The sequence below is a fragment of the Terrapene carolina genome, unplaced genomic scaffold, assembly GCF_002925995.2.
Source record: "Terrapene carolina triunguis isolate 2854851 unplaced genomic scaffold, T_m_triunguis-2.0 Scaffold84, whole genome shotgun sequence".
Taxonomy (NCBI): domain Eukaryota; kingdom Metazoa; phylum Chordata; order Testudines; family Emydidae; genus Terrapene; species Terrapene triunguis.
In genome coordinates this window covers 182126-205248 of record NW_020664435.1, presented here as the reverse complement: position 1 = coordinate 205248, position 23123 = coordinate 182126, and the positions used below count along the sequence as shown (strand labels likewise).

At 42.0% G+C, this 23123-nt stretch overlaps 1 protein-coding gene across 1 annotated transcript in view; it reads left to right on the top strand.

Annotated features, from left to right (window-relative positions):
- LOC112102961 (collagen alpha-6(VI) chain) overlaps positions 1–23123 on the top strand; it is a 112824-nt gene that overhangs the window by 8334 nt on the left and 81367 nt on the right. Inside the window, exons 6-13 of the mRNA XM_024194477.1 lie at positions 386–937; positions 1917–2474; positions 2930–3514; positions 7122–7697; positions 13114–13463; positions 15917–15995; positions 18014–18159; positions 18250–18342. Coding sequence (XP_024050245.1) covers positions 386–937; positions 1917–2474; positions 2930–3514; positions 7122–7697; positions 13114–13463; positions 15917–15995; positions 18014–18159; positions 18250–18342 — 2939 coding nt within the window. The remainder of the gene's footprint in view (positions 1–385; positions 938–1916; positions 2475–2929; positions 3515–7121; positions 7698–13113; positions 13464–15916; positions 15996–18013; positions 18160–18249; positions 18343–23123) is intronic.

Below are 23123 nucleotides of genomic sequence, written 5' to 3'. Positions count from 1 at the left end.
CTGTACACACACAAATGTACACATATATATACACACGGTTGTGTGTGAACACTGATGCAGACAATAGGTTGTCAATAGCCTTGCTCGTGTTGGAGAACTTTGGCATTGCAAGTCCTGCAACGCTTGTAAACATCTTATGGCCACATGCCAAGTGCTTGTATTAAGTTATATGTGTGTGCACAGGATGTAAATTGGGGCAAAATTTGGCCCCATATGTTATCCTAATTCCTATGATTTTTGTCTGCCCTGGGCTTAGAAAATGTAGTAATTTTTCCAACACTAAATATTATAGCCAGCATTTTTTTTGTGATTGCTATTAAACCATACTGTAGCACTGCAGTAATTGAAAGATATTTCACCTTTCCCTTTGTTTCCTCTCAATTAGGTTGTGTGGACACAGAGGAAGCTGATATTTATTTCCTGATTGATGGGTCTGGCAGTATATACCCAAATGATTTCCAGGACATGAAAGTATTCATGAATGAGATGATCAGCATGTTCCAGGTCAGTGCCAATGGAGTTCGCTTTGGCGTGGTTCAGTACGAAAGTACTCCTCAAACAGAATTCATGATTAGCCAATACAACAGCGTGAAGCAGTTAAAGGAAGCAGTCCGTGATATTCAGCAGTTAGGAGGTGGCACCAATACTGGAGATGCTTTAAGGTATATGAAAAGTCTTTTTGCAAAGGCCGCCAGGGACAGTGTTCCCAAGTTGCTGATAGTCATTACAGATGGCGAATCCCAGGATCAGGTGACAAAGGCAGCAGAAGAGCTGAGACAAGAAGGGATTGTTATATATGCCATTGGCGTCAAGAATGCCGTTAAAAAGGAACTGAAAGACATCGCAGGAACAGAAGATCGAATGTTTTTTGTGAACGACTTTGATTCCTTAAAGCTCATCAAACATGATATCGTGCAGGATATCTGCTCCCCAGACGGTAAGAGGTTTTCCTAAATCACTCCAATCGCTTAGACAGTAGAGAGCACCTGGATGTGCTCATTATAATTAGTAGTAGTATTTACTATTTGCATTAGCCCAGCACAGATGTGGTGCACATTGAAGATAGCTTTGCTAAATAAACAGGAAAAAACAACTTCATTCTTTTGTGTAAATTGTCTCAGAAGAAGCAACACGCTTTGCCGGATGAAATCCAGGCTATCCTTCTCCTCCGGACACAGGGAGGGTATAATTTCGTTGACTGAACATCTCACAAAAGAAAATGAAGTCTGACACCAGAGGCTGAAATTCTTAAAGTTGGCCTTATGTATGTAAATATATATATATTTACTATTTACAGTATGGTAGCACCTGAAGGTTCCTACCCCAAGATACTGCACAAATTCAGAACAAAGAGCAGCTCCCTGCTCTGAATTGCCTATAATCTAATGCTAGGCTGTTTGAGATCCTAAACATACACACATTTTCAGCACTGTTGGTACAGTCCAGAACAACGTGTGACTGTAGCGCATTGCTCTTCTAAAGGAGATAGATTAAGGCTCTGATTTTGGATCTGAGCATGAGCAGATGAGTTTGTCAAAAAAATGAAGTACTCATTTTAGGACCACATTACTGACCTTATCCAGAGTGGCTGTGGATCAAGGGCAATGTATAAACCGTACGGTGCCGCATTCTAAGATGGGGGAAGAAGATTGTGTAACAAGATGTGGTTACATATTTATACATGCCATGGTCATCAGTGGAGATCAAACTCAGTATCTGCAGCACCAGAACATAAATCCTTACTATTTAGACTTTAACAGTAGCTGTTATCTGTTAGTAAACAGCAGCCTTTTATTTTCCTTGATGTCTGCTCCGGAAGACATGATTTTCTGTGTAGTTTTCAGTCTGAGTGGTTGGCAAATACATTCAGGAGGAGATTCAGAATTTTGTCTTCTCTCTTTTCTTTTCTTTCCCAGCCTGTAAGAATATGAAAGCCGACATTATTTTGCTGGTCGACAGCTCTGAGAGTATCCGCCCTGTTGATTTTCAGAAGATGAAGGATTTCATGCAGCTGATTGTGAACAGGTCTGATATTGGGGCTGATAAAGTTCAGATTGGGTTGTTGCAGTTCAGTTCAGAGCCCCAAGAGGAGTTCCAGCTCAACCGATACGGAAGCAAGGCTGACTTAAGGAGAGCCATTTCGGGAATCAGGCAGATTAAATCTGGAACGATGACCGGGAAAGCCCTAACTTTTGCCTCCTCTTACTTTGATGAACCCAAAGGAGGGCGACCCAGAGTAAAACAGTATCTGATAGTGATCACAGATGGGGAGGCCCAAGATGTCGTGAGAGAGCCTGCTGAAACCATTAGGGGCAAAGGTATCACCATCTATGCCATTGGTGTTCTCCACGCAAACAACTCCCAACTTGTGGACATTGCCGGCAGTCAAGACAAAGTGTTCTTCGAGGATAACTTTGATTCCCTTACCTTTCTGGAAAAGGAGATTCTCTTTGAAATTTGCAACCCGGAGGATTGTAAGTGATAGTAATAACCTGTTGGGTCTTTCTAATTCTTCTTTATTTTGTTGTGTTTACTGTTAATCCTTTATAAGGTTTGATTCCTCCCCACCCACATATTTCTAGTAGAGATCTTCAGCTTTTTTTCCATTGTGATATTAAGCAATGATAGTAAAGTGAAATGCAATAGCAGAAAATAAGACCACACTCTTTACAGACCATAGTCTCATGCTTTTCCTCAGGAGCCATATTTTATTTTCTTTCAGGCAGGTGTATATTTTTCTTTTGGACAAAAAGAAATGCCCACCGCCCTCCTTTTTTGTTTTTCTTTGTATCTTGCTTTTTGGAATGTCCCTGCACTTTCTGGTTTCAGTTAGCAGTTGGATCAAAAGAACTACTCAGGGAGGGAGCAAGGAGGAGAGAGACCTGATCATAACATTACAGCTTTGTTTCCTTTGTTTTGTTAACAACAGCATGCAAAAGGACTGAAGTTGCAGACATCATATTTGTGGTGCATGGATCAAGAAATGTCACAGACTTGCAGTTCCAGGGCATTCAGAGGATCATGGAGGCTGTGGTGAATGACTCTCTGGTTGGAAAAGACAATGTTCAGTTTGGGGCTGTGGTCTATAGCACTAATCCTCAGGATCATTTCTCACTGAATACATACTCGGCTAAATCGCAGGTCAGAGAAGCAATCTCTAACTTGACACCTATGCCAGGGCTAACCTTCACAGCAAGGGCTTTGAACTTTGCCAGGGAGAGATTTGGTATGGCTTATGGTGGTCGTACATCATCTCTTAGTGTCACCCGGATTCTTGTGCTTATTACTGATCAGCCAACTTCACCCTCGGATAGACCCAACCTTCCAGCAGCAGCAAAATCTTTGAAGCAAGATGGTATCCATGTCTTTGCTGTTGGAGTGGATGAAGCCAGTAGAACAGAGCTTGAAGAAATTGTGGGAGAGCGAGAGAGATTGTTCTTTGTGCAGAGCTATAATGAACTGGAAAGCTTACACAAAAACCTCACTCATACAGTATGTGATGAGGCAAAGCCAGGTAAGTGAGACCTTTAAATTGAGCTGTTGGTTTTTTTCTTATATGTTTTCTGCCATTTATCCAGATTATCTAGGTTGTCACAGGCAATGTCAGTCACAGGCAATATCCATTTTTAAAATGTTCTATTGAGACAAGGTTAAGGGGTGGTTGGAAATAGCGTAGAGACTATTTCCAGTATGGAAAGCCGCACATGTCAAAATCAGATCCCTTCACCATCATTTTCTTATGCACTTTTCCAGCAAAGCACGTTCTTTACTTTAAGCACATGATTAATCCCATTGACGTTTATGGGAGCATTCATGTGCTTCAAGTGCTTTTGCTGGATCAGGGCTTTTGTTTCCCTTTTCTCTCATACCAGCATCCCCCCTTTCCTCCTCCTCCTCCTGCCAGCAGTTCTGTGTGATCTCCATCCCCCTTCTTTCTATACCAGGACCCCCCATGTCCCTCTCCCCATGCCAGGGATTCCGTGTGTCCCTCCATTCTCCCTTCACCCCATGCCAGGGCCCCCTTTCTCCTTCCCATGCCAGAGGCTCTATGTCCTTCCCCATATCCCTTTTCCCTCCATTTTCACTCCATTCCCTCCCCCGTTTCCCTCTCACCCCCAGGGTTCTGTGTGCCGCCTGTTCCCCCTTCGCCCTATGCCAGGGTCTCCCTTTCTTCCTCCCCATGCCAAGGGCTCTATGTGCACCCCCATACCCTCTCCCTGCATTATTTCTTATTTATTGGTCACAGACGGGCAGAGGTATGCCATGAAAGTGAGGTAAAGGGCCTCACTTCACTCAGCCAATAAAAATGTATAAAGCATAAAAACCCTTTTACTTCCAGAGATAAGGTAAGTACCAATTGCTTGGGCTAGCTTAAACTTCCCTTATAGGCACCTTACTCCATAACTGTCCTATATAAGGCTTCCTTGAATCTGGTCCCTTGGTCTGAACCATTATGGTAATTTCTATGTTCCTATGAATGGACAATTTACACTATGTGGAAGGGTGAAAGTAACTTAAGGGACTTACCGGTATGCAGAGCGGCCCGGGTCCTGAGCAAGGTGAGGGGGCGGCTTTGGGCCCCCAGAAGGGGCAGGGCTGGGGCCAGACTCCCCCAGCCAGTCCTTCAGCACTGCCTGGCCTGCGCCGCCCGTGGCTCTGGCGGTGATTTAAAGGGCCCGGGGCTCCCGGCTGCTGCCCCTGCTAGTGCTACCCCGGGTCTCCAGCAGTAATTTAAAGGGCCAGAGCCCCAGGCCCTTTAAATCACTGCTGGAGCCCTGGGACTCCTGACTGCCGCTACCGCTACCCCAGGGCTCCGGCTGTGATTTAAAGGGCCTGAGGCTCCTGGCTACTGCTACCACGCCAGCAGCCAGAGCCCTGGGCCCTTTAATTTGCTGCTGGAGCCCCAGGGCTCCCGGCTGCTACCACTACCCCAGGGCTCCGGCAGTGATTTAAAGGGCTTGGGGCTCCCAGCCGCTGCTACTGCTACCCCAGGGCTCCGGCGGTGATTTAAAGGGCCCAGGGCTCCACCTGCTGGCGTGGTGGCAGTGGCGGCTGGAAGCCCCGGGCCCTTTAAATCACCGCCGGAGCCCTGGGTAGCAGCGGTGGCGGCCGGGAGCCCCGGGGCTCTGGCGGCGATTTAAAGGGCCGGGGGCTCCGGCCACTGCTGGGATCCAAGGCCCTTTTAAATTGTTGGGCCCCGGGGAAGCTGCCCCTTTTGGCCCCCCTCATCAGCAGCCCTGCTGGTACAATCAGCTGTGTACTGGCTCTTACTGGTATACCATACCGGACTGGACTGGCTTACTTTCATCTCTGACTATGTGAGAATTAAGCTACGAGAAGCAAATTTTCAGCATGTAGAGGCTCGCTTGTGCTTGTAGAAATTTACCACAATAATGCACCTATATTTAGCAGGACAACTGCAAACGGGTATTTAAGTGTCTAAAGACCCATTTGTGTGCACATTTGTGGTAACAGTGTCTGTAGTTGTGGTAAATATATGCACAAATGTTCTGTCTGCTGAAAAATCAAATGGGCCTTTTTATGCACTGAGAGTGTGGACGTAGGCTTGCAAAATGGGTGATTTTCCCAGCACTAGAATGTCCTCCCTTTCCAAAGTGCTTCTGGGACATGGGGAAAATACCCACATTATTTGGATATCCTACTTCTCAATTCACCTTAAACATTTCTTGAAAAAAGACTCTCTACACCAGTGGTGGGCAACCTGCGTCCCATGGGCCACACGCAGCCCATCAGGGTAGTCTGCTGGCGGGCTGCCAGATAGTTTGTTTACATTTGCACGGCTGCCCACAGCTCCCAGTGGCTGCGGTTCTCTGTTCCCAGCCAATGGGAGCTGCACGAAGTGGCGCGGGCCGCAGGGACATGCTGGCTGCTGCTTCCCACAGCTCCCATTGGCCGGTAACGGCATATCGCGGCCACTGGGAGCTGCGGGCGGCCATGAAATGTAAACAACCTGTCTGGCAGTCTGCCAGTGGATTACCCTGACGGGCCGCAGGTTGCCCACCACTGTTCTACACACTCTTCTCCTAGCACAGGGGTGGGCAAACTTTTTGGCCTGAGGGCCAGATCTGGGTATGGAAATTGTACGGTGGGCCATGAATGTTCACAAAATTGGGGGTTGGGGTGCCGGGGGGTAAGGGCTTTGGCTGGGGGTGCGGGCTCTGGGGTGGGGCTGGGGATGTGAGGGGTTGGGGGTGCAGGAGGGTGCTCCGGGCTGGGACCGAGGGGTTTGGAGAGCAGGAGGAGGATCAGGGCTGGGGCAGGGGGTTGGGGCACAGGAGGGAGTCAGGGGTGCAGGCTCTGGGCGGCGCTTACCTCAAGCAGCTCCCAGAAGCAACGGCATGTCCCCCCCTCCGGCTCCTACGTGGAGGCATGGCCAGGCGGCTCTGTGCGCTGCCCTGTCCACAGGTGCCACCCCTGCAGCTCCCATTGGCTGTTCACTGAAGTATACAAGCATTGTACAATTCTGATGTAAACTTTCATTTTGAAGTACCAAGCTCACCGACTAGAAGCTGCCTGTAATAAATGTCATGCACCTGAGATAGCTCCTGCAGCACAAACTTGTTCACAAACAAGAAACTGCCCAACCTTCCAGTAAACCAACAGACCTTCTGGTTCCCATGGCATTCAAGGCAGTCAGGAAGCTCAGCATTCTTCTTCTAGAATGCAAGCAATTTTTCTTATTATGACGCTTCAACTTGTGGCAAGAAAGGGATGGTGTTTTACTTGATTACACCTGCTGACTGTCCAACACTTGTCATTCAGTGAGAATTAAAGATTAACCTTATTCCACTGATAGCCTGACTTCAGACACAAGTTCTGCATAGCCTAGTCTCACCTCCTCTCTGCAAGAAGTCATAGTTATGGTATATAAAGTGTCCAGGAGCTAGTTTCTCCCAGCATTTGCTACTTGATACATGGTGAAGTTTCTTTCTGCACAGAGGACCTAAGGGTTTAAGTGGAACTTATGTGGTGGATTGACCTTGTGCTGGCATCTCTACACAGTGGGAAATTTCACCCAAAGAGAGCAGGGTATTGGAAAGGTGAAATGGATGAGCATTCCCAGATTTGCATAGCTAAGTAAATTTTTTTCCCCCCTGCAGCTTGTGGCAACCAACAGGCAGATCTTATATTTTTGATTGATGGGTCATTAAGCATATCTGCACGTAACTTTTCTGCCATGAAAACATTCACGAAGGAAATCGTGGACAGTTTTATTATTGCTCAGGACAAAGTCCAAGTTGGCGTGGTCCAATACAGCAAAGATCCCCAGAAGGAAATATACCTCAATGAATTCCACTCTGACACAGCCATAAAGGAACGGATTGACAGCATTGTCCAGTTAAAGACCTCCACCTTTACTGGCAAAGGTCTGAGGTTTGTCAAGAGCTTTTTTGAGACTGCCAAGGGTGGCCGGAAAAAACAAGGAGTTTTGCAGAGCCTCGTAGTGATTACTAATGGGCAGTCTAATGATGTGGTGGATGAGGCAGCTATTGCTCTGAGGAATGATGGGATACACGTCTTTGCAATTGGCCTAGGGATTCCAAACTCATTTGAGCTTCTTCGAATCGCCGGTGATGCACGCAGGGTGTATGTGCTGGAGAATTTTGAAGTGCTGAAAACCATAGAGAGAAGGATTGTCACTGAAATCTGTGAATTGGAAGATCGTCCTAGCCAGGGTAAGTCACAGAAATCTTTTATTGAGTACATCTACCTACAGATTCTGTGTCCCACACTTTTGTGATTAGTCAAAGGAAAGAAATCACATTTCTGTAGATCACAGATAATTTAGCATGTTTTGGAGTGACATAAAGCAGCCAAAGCTACTAAATCTGGCCCTATAACTTCAGCAGGACATAAGCAGCGGGTGCAGACTAACTCATAAAAAACACAAAGCTCCTATTTTCATGCAAGAGTTGGTAGCAGAGCTGGGTGAAAGTTGGAAATTTTGTTCCATGGGAAATTCTTAAAAAAAAAAAATCATAATAATCATTCCATTTTGGAATGAAAAGTAACAGTTTTAGAAACTTCCTGTGGAAGGGAAAATCTGAAACAAAAATTCTTTAGGAATGATTGAAACATTTCATTTAGAAAACTTTTGAAATGAAATAGAGCCCATGTTCTCACGCTCCCAGCTCAGCCATGGCTTTCAGAGCTTCTAGACTCCTAGCTCCCTGTCAGGCCTAGAAGACTGACACAGAAACAGGCGCCTTGCTCTGAGCACCACAGCTGATTTGGGAGACTTGCAGCTTGGAAGCTGGGTCGGTGGAGCATGACCAGTGCACCCACAACTAAGCAGACAGTGGCTAAAGCCTTGCATGGTGTGGGGTGCACAAGGACAATACCTAGATGCTTAACAGATCAGTGCTGAAATAAAAACTGCCCCCACCAGAGTCCAATATTACTGCTGTGGAAATGGAGCATGTTCACATCAGGGAGATGATGTCTAATGCAGCAGCACCTCCTGGTGTTCCTTCACCAGAGAGCAGTGAGCTTCGCCAGCAGAGAGCCACATAGTAAATACATTATAAAAATGCAAACTCTCTTAGAGGCGAGAGAGAAGAAAATATTTGATCTCACTGTTTTGTAACAACAGCCACAACAAAAAAACAACCCAAACACATTTGATAAGCTAATTTTATCTTGATCTCTGTCATCTTCTATTTTCCCTGATTTTTTGTCCTTTAAACCTTTTTTGCTGACATCAAAAATTCCCCCTCCCCCCCCCCCACTCTGACTGACCAAAACCTTGCATTTCCATTCGTTTGCAATAATTTTATGTATATAAACATACTGAGGGCACTCATACTACAGTGATAGGGGGTCAAGATAGAAATCTGGATGCATGGACAGATAGATTTAAAAATAATCATTTCACAAAGTAAGCATTTTTACATGCAAATGAATACCTCTACATGTGCTGCAGATTCACATATGCATTTTGCAGCACAATATGGATAATGATTTTTGAAAATGTACATAATGCAGTGCTAAATTAACCTTTGGTATAGTGAATTCAGTTACACCAGGTATAGTTAATTCAGTTACACCAGGGATGAATCTGGCCCACAGTTACAGCTATAAAATGTGTGTGTTCTGTGAGTGTATGTGAGGTATAGACACACATGTATAAAATTATTCTACAGACACACTAATATCTATGTATATCATAGAATATCAGGGTTGGAAGGGACCTCAGGAGGTCATCTAGTCTAACCCCCTGCTCAAAGCAGGACCAATCCCCAGACAGATTTTTGTCCCAGATCCCTAAATGGCCCCCTCAAGGATTGAACTCACAACCCTGGATTTAGCAGGCTAATGCTCAAACCACTGAGCTATCCCTCCCCCCAAATTTAAGTGAACTGGGAAAAGGTGACACGGGTAGCAACACTTCTAACAATTTTGGCCTTAATCTTTCTGTGCCTCTATTCCCCATATGTAAAATGGAGGTAATAGTATCACCTTCCACCTCAAGGGTGTTGTAAAGATAATTTCATTAATGTTTGTAAAGCACTAAGATACTATCATAAGTGCATTATAGAAATGCCCGTGAGGAAATTAATAATGCTGCGTGCAGCACAGGGTTTGGATGGAGTGCAGTAAATAAGGCATGGGGGGCACACAATTAAATGATGAGGATAAAAAGAAATATTCAATAACTTCCCACCTAGTGAGCACCACCCGTTGTGTGTACTGAATGAGGCACGGGTCCTGTGGAAAAAATAGCATGTGATCATGTAATTATCATGCATCATAATGCATATGGACAAGAGGGCTGAATTAAGGTTGCACAGGCAACCTTTATTCTGGCATTTCCTAATATTTGAGTGCTTCTCTTGCACTCGAGTGAATCTTATTGTAGGTTTCTTCTGATGTAATATATACTATATCTGAATGTGTGTTCGTGTCTTTTTCTTCTTTTCTCATGTATATTTGAATATATATGAGAAAATAAAATAAGAAAAGAAAATGGATATATTCTCTGTCTGTCTGAGTTAACCATAAATATATGTAAACAAAACAATGCAACGTAATACTTATGTTCTCAATTATTGGTACAGCAAATAGAGGAAAGGCACAGGTTACCAGATTTCCTTTCTCGATACTATGGTTCTATTTCTCTATACTGCTCTGACAGCAGAATAGTGTTAAGAGGAGCTGAGCACCATGGAGGCAGCCTTATCTATACACAACAGTTACGTTGCTTTAACTATTCTGGTATTGTTTAAAGTGGTATAACCCTCCTGGTGTGGATGCAGTTATACTGCTGGCCTTGTCTACAATAGAAAGAGTTTGCTGATTTAGCTATACTGGCATAGCTGTACCCACAAACCCTCCTAATGTAGATTCAGCTTACACTGACAAAAAACTTATTTTGCCAGTATAATTTATACCAGTTCCTAGAATGAAATAAGTTATTCCTGCAAAAGGCCTTTTTTGCCAATATAACTGTGTCTATAGATGGACACAGCTATGCGGGTATAAGTTTTCAATGTAGACCAGGCCATATAAAGGTGCTTATTCTGGTATAGCTTATTCCCACGTGAGAAGGGGGATAAGGAGGAAAAGCTATAGCTGTTTAAGGCACCTTTATACTGGTATAGTTGTGCCCACATTAGGAGTTTGACTGGCATAGCTAGTTCGGTAAAAAAATCCAACCCTTGACCCTCTTCATTATGCTGTTAAAAAATTGTGTGTAGGCCAGGCCTTAGGAACCTCATCAGGAAGGAAGGGGTAGCTAAAATACTCCACTGTGCTTCACATTGTCACTTACTGTTAGTGGGCACTTTGGGAGCTACTTTTCACTTCAGTCATGAAAATTCAGTCTTCATGTCTTCATTGTATGAACTCAGTCAAGCCACTTTACCTCTCCGTACTGTTTCCCTACCAGTAAAATACTTGTCAACCTCTCATGAGTCTGGTGAAGATTAACTGATGTCTGTAACATGCCGTGCCATCCTGGGACCCAAGTACAAAGATGCCCTCAGATACATGGGCTCAGTTTCCGTGGACTTCCCATTGAAATCCACAAGCGCTGCATGGGCATGGTGTAAATTGTTATTGAAATAAATGGGGCTATGCTAGTTTACACCAACTGAGGATCTGCCCCCTGAATTCTTTTCAAGTAGTGTGGTCCAAGTTCAGGTCAGGCCTCAGAAAAAAGCTCCTGATGAAAACATGCATCCTGAATGCTAGGAAGGACCACCTACTAGAATCAGACAAGTGATCTCTTCATGGAAACGTTTAATCAGAAACATTTTATGGAAGTACTAAATCACAGTTCTATGGCCTTGTGCCGATCTCTGGCACACAAGTGTACTGTGAATCTAGCGTTATTCATTGATATTGTGACTGTAATTTCAGAATCTGAGTTAGTGTGTGTGTGTGTGTGTGTATTTAGCTGTTTTGGAGAAAGTTGTTTTTTCATTGCCAGAAGAACAAATGCGGCAGTAAATACTGTCACAGAGAAATAGTTTTACAGGCTTGAGTGCTGGTGCTATTTCCTAACTTTTAAAACTCTGTGCTTCAGCATGCGTAGCCAAAAGATTGTAATTCAGCTTAATAACAAATAGTTTCCTCCAGAGGGCATTTTGTACTGTAAAAGGAAGTACTGAACTTTAACAGTTTAAAGGATGATAGCCAAGTGGAGTGAAATCACCAGAAGCCTGCAATCTATTTTGTTAACTATAGGATATGTGCACCCCACTATTATGAGAGTGAGGAAGTTAGTATCAATTGGCAATCAATAAAATTATTATTAACCCTTAAAAGGATGAGGCAACAGTTTGCTGGAGCATCTACCCCAGTATAATTGACTTACTTTTTTAAGTGACAAGTGACACAGCACAAACTCAACTTTCTGGTGCCTGGCTTTCTGTATCGGTGGTGAGTAAAGACTAGCTGAATGCCTCAACCCAAACATTCTTAATTTCTATTCTATTCTCTGTACTCTGACATCCCCAACCACCTCATTATCCCATATCCGCAGTTTCTTTCACAAATGAGTGAAAGCGTAGGAGAAAAGGGAACGTGAAGGAGCAGAGAAGGGATTAAATGGAACAATTATAGTTAATGACTTTAGCCCATCAGAATGCATTCATAGCAAACTAGGCAACCGCATTGTCCTCTAAAAACATTTCAGAGAGTCACAATTGGAGAGGAAACAAAAGAAATGGGATGTTTTGTTTTAAAGATATAATTGCATCAGCTAGAAATTGTTGACAAGTGGGCTACAGTGGAAACTTAACTACAGGTGGATAGTGTGGTCAGGAGAGACAGAACAAACTTCAATATAGGGATCAAGGGATCAACAAGATACAAAGAACAATACGTCAGGTGGTATGGCTGGGAAAAAGTAGCCAAATCACAAAATATTGGCCATTTTTTATCACACTTTGTAGGAACTCTTCCATAACCAGTATATGCCATACTTTACAGTACTAATCACTCACTGTGGAGATGTATTTCCCATGTCCTCCCTTCCCTCTTCCTTTCCCACCTTCTGAGTGTTTCTCTTACTCACTGTTTGATGTCTAATGTATAATTCGATTCTGTGAATAATTACTGCCAACCACATTGCATTGGAGCCAATAGCACTACTCACAGCAGGAAGCCCAACACTCAGTGGTAAGTGTTTGCAGGATCAGGCCCTTAAATTCTAATCGGGAGCTGAGACAATCTCTATCATTTGTTCTGTTAAGTGCCCCTCATGTTTAGGGTACTAAATACATAATATTGATGATCAATTCATTTTTTTAGCTATGCTTTTGGTAACGCAAAAGTTACATCCAGTTAGAGGTAGGTGTGTGTGTGTGTGTGTGTGTGTGTGTGTGTGTGTGTGTGTGAGTTTCTCTCTCTCTCTCTCTCTCTCTCTCTCTATGTGCAGTAATATAAGCCAGCTCCTCAGCTGGGATAAATTGACGTAGCCCCGTGCAAGTCAATGGAGTGACACCAATTTACACCAGTTGAAGATCTGGCTCTCTAATTCTTCTAATTTTAAATTGAGCATGTTTTGTCACTGGTGCAGATAGAAAACAAGATCATAAAATAGTGCTTGGATTTGATGACTGATTTTCTTCCTTGCCCCCTTCTCAGATTGCAACATAGATGTTTCTGTAGGAATTGATATTTCGAGGCGCATGAAGTCTATATCTGCACTGAACGAGAAGCAGAAACTGCAAAAGTACCTGCCCAAACTTCTGCACCGGATGGAGTCCTTGACTAAAATCAGTTGTACTGTTGAGTCTCAAATCAACATCAGGTTCAAGTACCAAGTGTTTGCACAGAACGGCCAGTCCTTGTTTGACTCCGATTTTGAAGCCTATGACGAAGAGATCCTCCAGAAATTCTTAGTTGTACAGACCATTGTAGACACCTATCTGAATGCAGACTTCTTAGAGTCATTTTGGGAGAAATCCCTCAGACTGGCCTCTGCTAAAGTGAAGGTAAATAAAACGGAATAAATTATATTGTTTCAAAGTATATTAAGTCTAGTGCTGGTGAACATTGCATGGGAAATAAAGACTTCATGAATGTTCTTTTAGATAAATCCTTGGATTCATTTTGACAGCATTCATGACCCCTTGCTGCAAACAATTGTGTAAGTGAATTTTTGCTCCTGGAATTCAAATACTTGGGCAAATCCATATGCTCACAAGTATTTACATGTGAAGTTTTCACGTGTCCATTTTGGAGGCAGTTAGTAGGTTAAGGAGCAGAACGGTACTCTATAATAGATGGCTAATCACACAACCCGAGTAGTAATAACTCAAAGCAAACATCATCGCAAATGTTTCATGGCAGAAACATATTCACAGAAACCACTCATTAAATACTTTCAAATAACAAATGAGTAAAGTCGAGGTCTGTCCGTGGATAATTTACGAACAGAGAAAAGTGTCTATATTTGTAGACTAACATGTCCACTGCAAATAGTTCATCCAGGTTGAAATGAGACCAAGAGAAAGCAAAGATCTAAAGGGCTGATCCAATCCCTATTGAAGTCAAGGGGAACCTTTCCATTGACTTGAATAGAAATTAGACACCTCCTAGGATTTCAGATTCAGTGCCTTTTATGTTTTTTTCTGATTAAGAAACTAGTTCTGGAAAGACTTTTTACATACTAAGGCACTGATTCAGAAAAACATCCTTCTAAGATATAAACTGTATCTTCCAGAGAGAGTTTATTTTAATTCTTACAAAGTATTGGTAGTTTAGAATGGTCTTAATTTAGAGTGCTCACTGAAAAGTGTATTCTCACTTCCATTCTGAGGAGCAGACACAAATCCCCATGCTGACAGGTAAGAATATAAACTCCATATTCAGCATTTGTAGAATTCTTTCTTCTCAACATAGGTGCATGGAGTGGTGCATATCTAATGTTTTGGTTTTTTTTTCTTTTTCTGTTAAAATCTGTAAAGTGCAGGTCTTCTCTGAATGATGACTATAAAATGGCATCATAAGGGCCCACTTGTAATGCATCTCAATGATTTCTGAACAAATTTGCTCAGTTTACATATAAAAATGTTATTTTTCTAACTGCCAACTCTACTAATGCAATGTGGAATCTGAGAGTTGAGCTGAGTTCTTCCCTCCTAATGCATCATCACCAGTAACAAAGATTCTGCAGATCTAATGCTGCTCTTAGCTACATCTGTACAACTCCACTGCCATCACCATTCTAGGAATCGGAAGGTAGCTCAAACTTCATACCCATTTAATTCTTGGCCACACTGCTGAGACAGCCAAAAGGGCACCCGTTATTACCCTTTGTTCTGGCACTTGTGTGCGTGACATAAACATCTGACTATTTACTTAGAACAGGACTGAGATCATGAATTCATTTTTCATAGGTCACTGAACAGCAACACATTTTTGCTCATTAATTGGATGAGACACAAAGATTCTGGTTCTTTGTGGTTTGCCGTTCATCTGTTGTTTGTTGTTATGTTTGAGTATGGAATATTGGACCCAATCTTGAAGTCATTAACTGAGCAAGGCTCGGATTTATTCCAATCAAAAACTGATCCCACCATGCTTAGAGTGGGAACAGAAAGGTACTTTCCAACACTTTGTGATCGATTATTTGCACAGCAGAGGCTCAATTTGCCACTGCATCTGAGCTCCACTAGGGCAGATGGGGGGCCTGATCTAACTTATGCCACTGGAGACTTTATACCACTGGAGGATGGGGTAGTGAAGTTTTGCTTCACCATACCCGCTGTCTTGGTGTCAACATGCCCTCTCTCTCCTCCTACCCTGGGGCTGTGGAGTGGCTGGCGCAGGAGCTGACCTAGCCGCATATGCCAGCCTTACACCAGTGGAGAGTTCCCGTGTGCTAGGGGAATTCTCTGCTGTCCACCTATGGCTGAATCAAGCATCAAGTAGGCAGAATGGACCAGGGAACCCAGCCCACCATTGTTATGTTGTTAGTCTGACAAATCCAGTCCTGGACTGCCATCACCCAAAGGAAAAACACTGCTTGTTCTAAATTCTCTCAGTTACACCAGGGTCAATCTGGAGAACTCCACTGATTTCAGTGAAAGTCCTTCAAATTGTAAACAAGAATAGAATTGGCTCCTTGCCCAGCACACCTGGGTACTTAACTGAACTGGTTGTACTAATAAAAGTTGCAGTCTACAAGGTAAATCCTTCCAAATGGAGCCACTGTCAAACTAGAGATATTTTGGGGCTTAATTACCACGACTCTGTCCTTTTTAAGCTACATTGTCACCAATTTTCAATACTAAATTGTAATTTTTAAATTAACCTGGAATATAAACTCATCACATTGCACAGCACTTTGAGAACTACCAGGGAAAGCGGGGGGTGGTATTATTATGGTTGTTTTTTCATATTTTCTGCCAACCACCTTGATAATTCAGTGTTTTGTTCATAGGTTCTCTTAGTGTTTACAGATGGGCTGGATGATACTATAGAAATGCTCAGAACAACAGCAGACTCCCTTCGCATTAAAGGTATGGCCTGTTATGACGGTCCAGCATTGCATCAGAAGATAAAGCTACAATGCGAAAAGAGCCTCACAAGCATGGAGTCTCAGAGCCTGGGTCAACTGACTCAGGCCCACATAATGGGGCCAAAAATAGCAGTGTAGACGTTCTCGCTTAGGCTCTGAGACCCACACCTTTTGCTGGGTTTCAGAGGCTGAGCTCCAGCCCAAAAGGAAATGTTTACATTGCTATTTTTACCTCTGCAAGCTTGAGTAAGTCAACCTGGACTCTGAGATTTGCTGCTGTGGGTTTTTTGGTTTATTTTGCAATGTAGACATATCCAAAGAGTGCTACATTCCTCTCCCACTGCAGACCTTCCACATACTCATGCTGATCTGCCCGAGAATTCTTGGTGAGCACCCTCCCTTCTCTGGGTGAGCCAGGGCTCTCAATTCCCTGAATGATTTGTAGACTTTACCTCTCCCAGTATGATCATGAGGGTTTCCGCCACCAGCTCCATTTTCACTCTAGGATAATAATTGTTAGAGAGCTTATTCCTTCACTCTCCCACTTCCCTGGTCCTTCTCGCATGAACAGAAAGCAACAATACCCGAAGTCCGAAGGTGCAAACAATTCGATGTTTATTGGGGTGAACTTCCAGCAAGCTTAAATCCAAGTCCCTTTTTCCTTATTTTCGAACCCAACTTACTTCCGGTTTGCCCCTAATTTATATAGTAATATTCACAGCTATACCTTAACCAATCATTCTACTGAAATTTACCTAACCAATCCTAACATATTGTAACATGATTAGCTAACCAATTATATCCCACCACCTTAATTAGTTTACACCCAGCAAAATTAATTATACAGCAGACAGAAACAATCACAGAACCAGACAGAGACCATGCAAATAAACATAGCAAAGTGGGAACTATAATGACAAAACAATACAGAAGTGAGGATTTTACAACTACATCTATACAGACATAAGGATTTCCCAGCTGTGTCTATTGATAAGTGAGTTCTTACCAGACAGAAAACTATGAAACTAAATTTCCTTTTACATCTTCTAGGCTTTTCCCTTTCTCTGGAGGTGATAGATCAGATCACCTTCCTAACAGCCCCAGATTGCCTTATTTCAATATGGCTAGTTTGGAATGTGAGGATGTGACCACACGCTTCCCAGCGTATGGCTGCCTCTTAGCCAAAGGCATTGGCCTAAGAACAGGGCCTCAGATTGTCACAGTGAGAGAAGGCCCTTACACAGATTCTTTCTTTTATACCTCTATAACTAGCTAAATGATAAACATATACCTAAATTCTTAAAGTATAGGCCTTTACAGACAGGCTTGAATATCTATATCCTAACAATAATCTTTTTATTAAACCAAGAGGGCTGACTGTTTTTGTTTCTGCCACTTTTAGCGTGATTTAAATGTCCAGATTCCTCTATTTTCCTTTCTAAGTCTAAGAGCAGAGACTGTATGATGATCTCTCACCTTGCTGTAATAGCAAGGAGTAGATGTAAGCACAGAGTAAATAGATGGCTGCCTAAGACACTGCATTTCAGGAGGCAACATAACTTTGGAAGGAATTCTACTCCAGAAAGTAGTTGTCTGATCTTGAAAATATTCAAGTCGACATTTTTCATTTCAGGTCAGATGAAACCTTTTGAAATGTTTCATTTTGGTTTTGACCTTCTTTCTTTTTTAATCTCCAGTTAGCTCAAATTTTGAAACAAAAAGTCATTATGAACAGGAAAAGCAGCACTTTTCATTTTGAAAATATCAAAATGAAACTGACATTTTCAAAATCCTTTCCTCAACATTTTTTTGAGTCGGTAAATTTGTCGAACCCAACCCTGTTCTGCAAATGGTTTCGGTTTTGACGAATCCACATTTTTTTGACAAAACAGATTAATTGAAAAATTCCTGACCAGCTCTATCTATGGGTCACTTCAAAAACCAAATCATTTACGGTCATTATTCTAATTATTAAAGCAGATCAGATAAACAACAGTTTTAACATATTTCTTTTTTAAGGCCTTGATGCGCTTTTAATGGTTGGCCTGGAAAATATGCAGGATTTGAATGAACTTCAGGAAATAGAGTTTGGCAGAGGATTTGGATACAAGCAACCTCTGAGCATTGGATTTCCAGAACTTCCAAACATCTTACGGAAAGAACTTGTAAGTCCCTTTGTGATATGAACAAAGACAAAACCTATCACATTTTGACAATCTGATAGATAAGCTAGTATATCACGAATTGTTTTGCAGGAAATGGTTGCTGAAAGAAAATGCTGCAATGTTCTTGCTAAGTGTGTTGGCGAACATGGTTTTCGTGGTGTAACTGGACCTCCTGGGAGGAAGGTAAGTCTACAAAAGTGTCTACTGGTTAGTTATTTTGTTTTGCCAGTCTTTTTTTAAAGTAGTTCAGTGCTACACACATAAAATACCTGCAAATCTTGCCAGTACAACAGGAAACAAAAGCTTGATCATTTCTCTAGTGTAAATTTTATTCTAGTATAAGTTTTTCTTATAAAAATATAGACCAGTAAAACACACAGAAAAACAGGTGGCCTTGGTGACTTTTGACACTAATGGCCATTGGACACACTCCTTGGGCCAATTCAGTAATCGGAAGTAACCCTGTCCCTTCCTCACTTGACCATGACAATTATGGCTAATTGCCTTTGGTAGCTTACTGCTGCTGTATTAGCAATTTGAACGCTAGCCGTCTTCCCACCAGTCACCAACATCACCCCTCTCTTGTGCTTTCTTGTTCTTCTTTCTCATCCCACCTCTGCATCCACATGCAGGAGTTGCCACACCTGTCCTTCCAAAACTTCCTGTTTAAAAAAAAATCTTGTTACTCATGTTGCTTTCTCGGATATTTTCCTGAAATCCATCAGATTGGGTTATAGGGGGCTCTATTGGTTGAAGTTTTCCCACTTGGAATGGTGCTATAACATGGAGCATGCCAGCCACCCCACACAGATGCTGGTTTATAAAACAAACTGTAGTCATTTTTCTTGTATAATATTTAATAATAATACTTTGAGTTGCTATAGTGCCATTTATCTGAGATACTTGTTATTAATTAATTAAATAAATTAAGCTTTGCTTTGTAATACCCCTGTATTGTTGTTCTAACCATTTTACATATGAGTAAACTGAGGCCCAGAGATTAAGTTCCAGATATTTCAGCTCCGGCCTCCTTTCTTTTTCTGATCACAGAGCATGGAAGGATCTGGCCCACTCCATTCTATCTGCTTCTTTAATAAAACGCAGAGTGAAAAATATGTCTCACTTAGAAGAGAGACAAAAAAATGATTATAATACACTATTGCTGAATGAATATGGACTGGAGAGGAGGGAGGGGGAAGTATTTGCAAACATTGATTCAAACAAGGGCCATGAATTATCTTTGACATTCACAACCCTTTTCTTTCATTCTAGGCTAACATTCTTTTAGTTACAAGTATATTCTTAGAAACCAAAGACTTTTGTGCAAATCTGTGCACTGGTCAATCTGTTTGATCTGGATTTGTTTTCCCTTTTGCTGTTTATAAAAAATTGTCATCCACTCAGGAAGGTGAAACTTTAGATGTGATTAGAGTGAATTGTCTGACATCACAAATAATGAATAGTTGAAGCAAATAATTTGTAAATAACCCATATGTTGGAATATGCTCCTGTATAATGGTCAAACAATTTCCAGTAGCAGACAAAATTAGCCTGTTCATGGATAATTTGCCATCCAAAGAGGCTTAATTAACTATTTCCTATAAATAAGTCGTCATCTTGACAGTGTAGACTTTGTAGGAAGGAAAGGAAAGACAGATGTAAAAACCACTCTTTTATGGCAAACAGCCAGGGTTTCTGAAAGACAGTTTCTTGGCTTATTTTTAATAGTCACAGAAAATTTAAACACCCTCTTCAGATATCTGTTCACTGTTATCATATCCCATCTTAGTCCTCACTTAGGCAATATGTATATACGCAGTTCTTATCACTCCTGTCAGCTCCTTGTTTATTTTTGCTGCTCTTCTATGAATCCCTCTATTTTGTCAATTTTTTTCTAGCAATATGGTGCCCAGATGATAAAAGCAATATGCAAGACACAGTTTCAGCAGGCCTGTGTAGACATTCCTTGTCCTGTGACATGTAGCCTTTGAAACTGCAGCCGACAATCATTCAAGCAAACTTTGGTGCCGTATTATATTGAGAATTCATGACTAATTGCCTGTCCACTGCCATTCCTAGTTCTTTTTCAGCATTTTGGTTTTCCAGGCTTCTCCTGCACACGGAATGTTTGCATTTTGGGTTATTTTTCCCAAGAGAGGATGAGTTTTTCATCATTCCAAATCAAATATAAATTTAGTCTTTGCATATATCTTTAATATCTCTGGGTCTCTTTGTAATATATTATTTCTCTGTTCTCAATAGTATTTAACTCCTTACAATATAGTACCCTCTGTGAACTTTGTTAGCATGCTTATTATTTCCTATTCCAGATGATTAATGAAGATATTGAATAAAATGAAACCTACCATTGATCTCTCTGGTGACAGCCAGAGAGCACACCAAAGGCTTATCCTGAAACTGTGTACTGAACACTGTTCTAATTATTATTTCTCAAGTTTATACGACTTTTAGTAGTGGCTGTGGAAATTCCAAGATGCAGCTTTTTTTCTCCCCTTTATAATCGACTCTGGTTTGAAAGGTATGTTTTCTATCTGCACATGCAGAGTTCTGCAGCCACCCTCCCACTGCTCTACAGCCAAAATGCTTATGAAATAAATGTAGTCAAACTTTACTAATTCTGGGTCACTGAGAATGAAAATGATGCTTAAAATTGTTGATTGGCTCTAGTTTTCAAGATATGCTATTGGGTCAGTATATACGACCCTTGACTTGGGAATGGCGGAGGATAAGTGAGTTATAAAGCGAAGGGATCTCAATTTAAACCAGAAATGACTAAAATACATCTTTGACTGGATCTATGAATAAATCTATGACTGGGTTTGGACAGTACTTGCTTTTTAGGGAAAACAATGAATGATGCAATCTGAAGCTGGTATTGCGTCATACATGATATGAATTGCATCATGTTATTCCTAGAAGTCATGGATGATGCAATCATAACGAAGCTTACATCACTCTGCTGAACAAATTGCCCTATATCAGCTCTAGAAGTCATACAGTGTCGTACTCTCTTATTTGTCAGTGTTTGATTTTGCAAAGGGACACATTTCTGTTTAGCCAAAGTGAGCAGAGATGCCTCGTACTTGTGTGAACAGTGCAGATAACTTCTGCTATGTTTGTGGTGAAGTGACTTTTGCATCACAAAAGCGCAGTATAACCACTATGGTTAAGAAAGCCTATCACCTTTATTTTGGCTGCAAAATTGGAGATCAGGACCTGAGGTGGGCCCCACACATATGCTGCAACACTTGTGCAACAAATCTTCGCCAGTGGTTGAACAGGAAAAGGAAATCTATGCCTTTTGCAGTGCCAATGATTTGGAGAGATCCAACAGATCATACCAGCAATTGTTACTTCTGCATGGTGCCTCCAGTTGGGAAAGGTGTGTCAAAGAAGAAAAAGTGGACTGTGCATTATCCAAACATTCCATCAGCTATACGCCCAGTACCCCACGGAGAAGGACTGCCGGATCCTGATGCACCAGAATCATTCTCACTTGAGTCAGACGAGGAAGAGGAAGAGGATGAAACTTCTGGTCCTGAACCATCAATGTCACAGGACCCACATTTTCTCCCATCCTCCTCCTCTGAACCACACCTCATAACACAAGGTGAACTGAATGACCTTGTCAGGGATTTGGAACTACCCAAGAGTAAGGCAGAGCTGTTGGGCTCCAGACTACAGCAGTGGAATCTCCTGGCAGGTGATGTTAGGGTTTCCATGTTCCATGACTGTCAAAAGGATCTTGTCCCATTCTTCTTCATGGAAGGTGATCTTGTAGCCTGCAACAACATCGATGGTGTGATGGCAGCCCTCAACATGGTTCACGATCCAGATGAGTGGAGACTGTTAATTGATTCATTGAAGACGAGTCTTAAAGCTGTTTTACTGCATAATGGCAATGTTTTGCCATCAATTCCAGTTGGTCATGCAGTCCATATGAAGGAAACCTATGACAACATGAAACAACTTTTGAGGTGCATAAACTATGACCAACATCAGTGGCAGCTTTGTGGCGATTTGAAGGTTGTTGCTCTCTTGCTTGGTCTGCAGACTGGATACACAAAGTACTGCTGTTTTCTCTGCGAATGGGATAGTCGTGCAAGAGATTCCCACTAAATCAAGAAAGATTGGCCACTCCGACAGTCATTGGAGCCTGGGAAGAAAAGTGTTCAGCATCCACCACTTGTTGAATCAAGGAAGATTTTGTTACCACCCTTACACATCAAGCTGGGTCTGATGAAGAACTTTGTCAAGGCCATTGACAAAACACAAGCAGCTTTCAAGTACCTCCGTGGAAAATTTCCAAGGTTAAGTGAAGCTAAGATAAAGAAATGTGTCTTTATTGGTCCTCAGATTTGTGAACTTCTTCGAGATGATGCATTTGACCATGCACTGCGTGGCAAGGAAAAGACGGCATGGAAAGCCTTCCAGTTAGTGGCAATAAATTTTCTCGGAAACAACAAGGCAGACAACTACAGGTTGTTGGTGGAAAACCTCCTCAAGGCATACAAAAGCCTTGGTTGCAATATGTCACTAAAGATACATTTTTTGCACTCTCATCTAGATTTTTTTCCAGCAAACTGCGGAGCAGTGAGCGACGTGCACGGCGAGTGATTTCACCAGGACATTGCAACAATGGAGAAAGGCTATCAGGGCAAATGGAGCTCATCAATGCTTGCAGACTATTGCTGGACAGTGACAAGAGATGCTCCATTTAATGAATACAAGAGACAAGCCAAGAAGCGCCAAGTAGACACTGAATAGGACTAAACTATGTACATAATAGTTTTTTGCCTTTTGTTTCATAATAAATTGTATTTATATAACCCTTTTGCTGATTTTTAAAGTGTTACATAAACAGGACAGGTGAAATATTATCATGTAAAGCAACCATAAACACATGAAAAGACCTAGGTTTACAATTTATGATTAAAACTCTA